Here is a 7,597-nt window from a genome sequence, read left to right as displayed (position 1 = left end):
AATAAGTGAACAATTGTGAATAAGAGGCAAAGAATTGAGTATCAATTTTATAAAAATTGAGATTTAAACAAATATGAATCTCAGTATTCGAAGTCATATCTAACGTTCTCAAAATTATGCATGAAAAGAAAACTTAAGATGCAAATTAAGATGAAAAAAACAAGTCCAGGATGCAAATAAGGATGCAATTAAACTTCAAATATGCTTTATATTATTATGGCAAATCAAGTTATTCTTAGCAATACGTTAAGCTGGACACATACTATATTCTTATAACAGGAAGCTCTGATTCCAGCGGATCAGCATCTGAACGGTTATCCAATACCTAACTTCTACAACAATCACAGGTGTTGTCGATACAACAACTTTGACTTGTCCATCCGTCCCTACAGTATGTAATACATGAAAGTTCAATTGTCTCCCGGAGGTATCCAGTTTTTAAAGTGGAGGAAACCTACTTGTTTTTTTCAGCCCATGCGAAATCAGCCAAAAGCCAAAAGTCTAAACTGCATAAAAATGTGAAAAGATGCAAATACAGGTCTAGGATGCAAATATGGGTCCAGTTGGTAAATGATTCTTATTTGCATAAATTTGAGAAAATTTGTAATAACGGAAAGAATGGAACAGCCAAATCAATTATTCTCTAACATATTGTGCGTCTGTATAAACAGAAGATGACAACTTTCATTCCCCTTCCTGCTTTTCATCTTTAGGTTCACCCAATGTGTGAGTTAGTTCGAAATTTGCAGAGCCTCCAAAGACTTCATGGGTCTCTGTCGACAAAAGGTAAGGCCTTGTAATCAAATTTGTGATGCCATCATTCAGGCGAGCTTGGCCTTCGACTGTGAAGGAGCCTTTTCTATTTCCTTTGTTTGGAGAGACCATCACGAGGACAGCAGAGTTCCAAGCAAGCAGCATTACAAGATGGATCCTTCTGCTTCCCTTGGGACTAATTTGATTCACTCACATCTGCTACGTGCTTCCATAGATCCTAGTGATTCTGTTGCTTACATTGAAAAAACGTTTGAAGGTTTTTTTTGTGGCGTGTACTTTGAACCTCGAGTTTAATGTAGGGCCAAGATGAATGCGCAGAATTCCTATTGTCTCTCTGGTGCCAACATTTTTTGGACCCTTTATAGTAACAATCCACTGTGTTCCTTTGGCATTCGAGTGAAATGGCGTAATTGCAAGCACTTCCAATCCAGGCCTGCTTACCATTTTGAGAGATCGTTCCATATAGGAAAGAAAGCAGTGTTGAGTTGAACATTTGAGACATTCGATCTATATTTTAACTTAGAACATGCTATACACGTCTTTTTGGATTGAGTTGAGAGAGAATGAGAGAGAGAGCTTTGCTGTTTTGATATGTTTTCGTGTCTTCAATCCCTTTTCCTTTCAAACCATGGGGTTCAATGCCTTCATCTCAATGCCAAGGTCCAAGGCTGAATTCGGCACAGTTCCTGGAATGAAAAGGTTCTCGGAAGGGTCCCTACTGACGGTGGCTTTTCGAATGCGATCTCGCTTCTTTACGGCTACTTCGTTACGCCACAATCGGTTTTTATAGTAGGAAGCGAAGCTGTTCACCACGATTGGGATAGGAAGGGTAAGGATAAAGACCCCTAGTAGGGCGCAGAAACCTCCGGTGACTTTTCCCAACATGGTTCTCGGATTGAGGTCGTATCCGACCGTGGTCAGGGTCATGAGGGCAAACCAGAACGAGTCCACAAACGACCAAACCCCTTCGTCCCGTTCGGCGAAATACACTAAACACGACACAGTTAGCACTGTCACACTAATCAGGAATAGAAGAAGGCCCAACTCTTTGTAGGCCTGATGCATGGTGTGGATCAAGGATTGAAGGCCGGCAAAATGTCGGACCAACTTGAAAACACGCAGGATCCGCATTATCCGCACTAATCGTACGATCTTGCCCGCCTTGCCGATGATTTGAATGTCTTCGAGTTGGTGAAGAAAAATGGTCAGGAAATAGGGGATAATGGCGAATACGTCGACCAGGTTCATGGGTTGAACCAGGAAGTGCAGTTTCCTGGGGGCGCACAGGAACCGAATTACATACTCCAATGTGAAGTAGGTGACACACACGGTGTCGATAATGCTCAAGATCACAATAATCGTCTCGTAGCGTTCCACACCATCGTCATAATTGCCATCCTCTGGCTCTTGGAACTCCTCCAAGGTTCCCAATACAAATGTGCCAGTGGACACCACCACCACAAAGAGCGAGAAGAAGGCCGAAATTTGGGCATCGATCCCGGATTCGGGATACTCGGTCAGGTTCCATAATTTGGATCGGATCCGACCAAGGCAGTGATCCCCGAAATCCTCATCCAGAGCGCGTTGTTGCTCTAATTGACGGGCTTGGAGCTCTCCTTCTTGCTCCTTGGAACACACCTCCATTTCTGGATAATACTTGAGAGCACAACAAGGCTCGAGAAGCATCTCGTCAATGCCCCAGAAGTCAAAATCTTGTTTCATCACCAATGCACAGCTTTTCTCTGTGAAGTGTAGCTTCCCGGTACGATAGATGTCCAGAACGGTATTGAACCCGGAGGAATTGCGGTCATAGAACACGGTGGGCGGGTCTCCTTCGGAAAAGTGATCGCAGAGATCGAACACTTCCTCTTTGGTGGTGGCACGGAACAGTCGACCCAATCTGGAACTCGGGAGAACGGATCCCACAAAGTTTTCAATCCTCACATGATGGACGATCCCACCCACATCGATCAAAACATTTCCCGACCGACTTCGGATGTAGGGTTCCAGATTGGCTGCGAGAGATCCTTGCGGCCAAGGATCCCCCAAGAGATCAAATTCCAAGGTACTCAACATTTCGACTCGCCTGAAGAGAGAAACAAAAATGGAAAGGGAGCACTTAAGATCACTCACTCAAAGTTGTGAGAGAATTAGGTCTCTGTTTGAACAGTTAACAAGCATGGTTCAGAGCAACCAAGACCGAAGTTGTTGTGAATAATTGATATCATTCGAACTCATAACGAAGAAGGTCTTTTGGCTGAGCCTCTCGTTTTCACTCTGGCATATCCTAATACAGAAACCTTTCAATTTCCAACTTCTCGGGTGCTTTAAGCTTTGGAAGAATAGACTTACACACCAGAGCGACAAATCTGCATTTTGAAACAAGGCCAGTCCAAAAGTGATTCATGGAACCTTTAGGAATCGTTGGTGTAGTCTTTTGGTACTTGTAGGCATACGCAATTTAAATGTTTACATGAATGGAAAATGGAAAGTCGAGTCTAAGCTGAGACACTTTTTTTCCACTTCAGAACGTTTAGTGAAGCGTATGATTGGAAGAAGAAGTTTCTCTTTGAACAAGATATAAGTGCGTCCGTTTCTTCTTGCCTAATAGAAAAGCCTTCAAAATCTGGCCTCGACAGGTAGGTTCTAGTAATCCATGGGTGAAGTTGTTGGCGGCGAGGTTCTTGCGAACGAAAACTTTTTTCTCCCAAAGTTCCATTTTTTGCTCGAATTGGTATGAAGGCAATTTCTCGACATCCTCCCCCAAAAAGTTCCATTTGAGATTATGGTTAGATTGGAACACGTTCAGGGATGAAAACTCAAAATGCCAGTTTTGTTGGGGTTAAACACAATTGTAAGTTTCTACCTATAAGTTTCTCAGTTTCTTGCTTTTTTTATTTGAGTGGGATTGCATGCTCAGTGAATATCCCCTAAGGCCTTTTCAGAGCCTCTTCAATCCTTTTGGGAACGAGTCGAAATTGCTTTTTGCCATAAAGGCCAAAAAGGTCCGTAAATCCTCGGTACAAGAGCAATCGGACAGATATCTGAGAAATGAATTAGAAAACGCACCTTCATAATCGGAGATATTCTGCTGACATTCATGTCTAGCAAGAAGGTAGCAGCTGTATTTCATGTCATGGCCCAGGTAAATTATTTGAAGACCCTTTTAGCAACCTTGACATTCACAGATGAAGGGGAAGCTTGGAGGGTTGCATGTTGTAAGGCTCTGACGATGATGTGCATGCCATTGACTTTAAGTTGGTGAAAATTTGGTCAACCACGTAGAAATGCCGTTTCGAAATAGTCTTGAAATTGGGCCCTTTACATGACAGAATTGGCGACCCTCTTGGGAAATGCAACACAAAAAAACTACCGATGAATAGTTGAATACTGGCTAACCTTTCCACCATGCAATGTGGTTTAGTCAAGTGAGGACACGCTAATAACAAAAATAGTATTAAAGGTATGAAGGTACATTTATTCTATTTCTTGAATGTACTAGAACAGTTTCGGAACGCTCTAAACAGAAGTTGACTAGTGATTTGTAGTGATTGGTTTAAGTTGCATCGTTTTTGTGGATTAATTTTTACATCATATGTACTCGTCTGGCTCATAAATTGGTCCATTGATGAACTTGTTTTTTTGCGAAGATTGCATGAAAGTTGAGGCACTTACATTCGAGTACTTTCAGATTGCTGTTTTCCTGCAGGAAGTAAGCCTTTTCAAAGGACAAAAACCATCTCAGTCCTTGACAAAACTTTTTGAACAAAGGGATATTTTCATGTAAGGAAAAAGAAAAGCACATGTCCTCCAACTTCAAACGGAATCATTAATACCACAGGAGTGATTTTTCTTTTCTCCAGTTTTCCAATGTCTGCCAAACACAATGGGAGGAACACGACAAATAACAGGTTAATGTACTCCTAGCGATAAACTTCCAAGGCCATGTACACAAAACTCATCGACCAAAATTGGAATAACCATGATCAATCTTTCATACCAAATCCAAGCTAGCATGTGATAGCTCTCCCATAAGACTGATATTACTATTCTGGACCGTACTCTATAAAGTGAGTCCGACCGATCAAAATATTTCAAGTTCACTCTACCCTTACAATCGACCAATGTAGCCTTTGAATCAAATATTTGGTTAATCCATCCAATGAGGTTGAAAATACTAGTTGTAACTTCAAAGAATTCCTACATGGGAAAACTAACTAAATGAAAGGCAATAGTCGAGTTGGAACATGTTAGATCAGAGCCATTGATAGCTACTCGTACATGATAATAAATGAAATGAAGTTATTGTAATATATTAGTTAATTGGATTTTGGATCTTAATCATCAGGTTTGGACGGCAAGATATTTGGAAGTAGAGAACTGGATTATCTGATAGATTATGGAGGAGATTTGTAGCTCCTACAAGCTCTTAAGGCCAAGAGTGCTGCATACAGAGATTAATGTCATTCCTGAACTTTTCCGCCATTTGCTTAGAAGCGCGTATAGCGACTATCCTAAGTTTTCCACGCGGTACTTTTTGCCTTGTTCCCTATCTAAACTTATAATGCCTTATGAAAGTTGTAAAAAAGTTCCGTGGGCTGTTAATGGCGTTTTCTGATGTTATAATATCAAATGCAAAATCCTGTTCGTATATCAACTGCGGTTTTTGATAAACGTGTTGCGTAAAAATTCTGCTTTATGTGACAACCTAACCAATTTGGGTACGTTTAAATGCACGTAATACGTAAGATATGATCTTAAGATACGCATGATTTTTTATCAGAGATGCAATATGAGTTTGAAAAGATATTTATTTTAATACGTCATGGAGTGGTGTNTTTTGCCTTGTTCCCTATCTAAACTTACAATGCCTTATGAAAGTCGTAAAAAAGTTCCGTGGGCTGTTAATGGCGTTTTCTGGTGTTATAATATCAAATGCAAAATCCTGTTCTTATATCAACTTTTGATAAACGTGTTGCGTAAAAATTCTGCTGTATGTGACAACCTAACCAAATTGGGTAAGTTTAAATGCACGTAAAACGTAAGATATGATCTTAAGATACGCATGATTTTTTATCAGAGATGCAATATGAGTTTGAAAAGATATTTATTTTAATACGTCATGGAGTGGTGTTAATAGTTCACTGTAAAATTTTTGAGCGAGCCAAGGCAAAAGCTGCTTCATGGATTAAAGTAACTCATTATTTGTCGACTACGTACAGAAATTGAAAACTGTTTCAGAATTGTCTTGGTTGATATGTTGAATTCTAAATCCTAGATACCCACAAAGGCATCGATTTTTCACCCAAGTGATGTCTAGACACGTTGTTTTTTGTGTCGTATTGCTGGTGTAAGTCAAGCTCACAAATAAGCTTGAATTTTTAACTCTTTACTAGAAATTTTGCCAATTCACATCAACCTTGAAATATGCTAAGACACAGACTTCTAGAAATATGGACTGCGAACGAGCTTGCCGGCAAATCTCTTGGTCGTAACCACTCTGAGCCACTTTTCGAATTAAAGTAATAAAAAGAGAAACGTAGATCTCTTCAATTAACGGTAGGTCAAAGTTATATCATTTACATGCAAAGTCGATCGTATCAAAGTTATGTAGTCAAAGGCTTTTGTAGCTGACCAAGAGCAGGCCGAAATTAAAATTTTATGTAGTGTTTACTACATAACTTTGAACATGTCTCCGGAGTTCCCTAAGCATAGGTTTGGGCTCAAACTTGGCTGAGTTTATCTATTCAACAAGATCTTGTGGTCGTATCAAGTGCTTATTTGGAACAAGATGAGCGGTTTAGGAGATAGGATATTTTTGCTTCCGTTTGCAGTCCATATCTCTAGAAGTCCGTGGCTAAGACTATCTATTGCGTTTCAAAGGCATAGTTTACCTATATTTTACTCTGCTCTGAGCATTTGGCAATTATTTGCCTGCACTAGACTAGAGCGAGGGCGTCGTTCAAAGTGCCTAAAGACTCAATGCGAATGTGAAATTGATACAGAAATGAAGCTTATTTAAATTTGCAGATTTCTTACAAGTATCACAACCCGAGAAAAGGAAGTACGTGAACACGTCTTTGAGGCCACCAATGCCCACCAAGTCTCACCGTGTTTCTTTGGAAAGTGTTTGTTTGTGTTTCTCAATTTGCATCTGGTTCTCTTTCCAGGATACTTACCGCCAGGAGCTTGGATCTCAATAGAACATGTTGGACACATGATGGAACACGGTCGTTGTAGAGATATTAAGGAGTGTCTCTAGCTCACATCCTTGGCATGAGATCAAAGGTATATACACAAGTTTCGAATCCTGCCACTGCCAGACGACTAACTGTTCCACGATCCACCTTGTTCCAAAGCAGGCAGCTCTTCTTTCTTCCTCTCTCTCTCTTTTGCGTTGCGTTCCTCTCTGCCTTTTGTCGTTGGGCCTGGAAGCTCTGTTCCTCTGTGTTCCACAGTGTTCCCCTTCTCTCCTTCCCACACCGATCCTCCTTTCTATTTTGTCTCCTTTATCTCGCATCTTCAAAGGAGATCTTCTCATAGATAGAGTGACGCACGTTAAGATAGATATGTTAGCAGATGTTTCTTTACATAAAAAAACATAGTTAGTTCTCAGAGATTGCTTATTCATGGTTATTGTTTGTTGATGTGGCAGATCACTAGATGAGCTGACAATATTTGAGTGCCCACAAAGCATTGCTACACGAATAATGAAGATGAGAGAAGGTTCGACCGGTGTTCCCCTAGGGGCACTTTTTGCATAAATAGCAAGAATTCTAAATCGACGTGGAAGGAGGAAAAATTCTCCTCACGCAATTAAGTC

At 40.5% G+C, this 7,597-nt stretch overlaps 1 protein-coding gene across 1 annotated transcript; it reads right to left on the bottom strand.

Annotated features, from left to right (window-relative positions):
- Positions 1–1,254: 1,254 nt before the first annotated feature.
- Positions 1,255–7,368, bottom strand: LOC131891130 (potassium voltage-gated channel subfamily B member 2-like). Its single transcript, XM_059240645.1, has 2 exons — positions 6,954–7,368; positions 1,255–2,860 (listed from the first exon to the last, which is right to left on the bottom strand). Exon 2 carries the CDS (start codon positions 2,848–2,850, stop codon positions 1,396–1,398), a length of 1,455 nt encoding a protein of 484 aa, XP_059096628.1. The 5' UTR covers positions 2,851–2,860; positions 6,954–7,368; the 3' UTR covers positions 1,255–1,395.
- Between the last annotated feature and the right edge of the window lie 229 nt (positions 7,369–7,597).

This window comes from Tigriopus californicus, chromosome 11 (assembly GCF_007210705.1).
Source record: "Tigriopus californicus strain San Diego chromosome 11, Tcal_SD_v2.1, whole genome shotgun sequence".
NCBI lineage: Eukaryota > Metazoa > Arthropoda > Copepoda > Harpacticoida > Harpacticidae > Tigriopus > Tigriopus californicus.
This window is presented reverse-complemented; position numbering and strand designations above follow the sequence as displayed.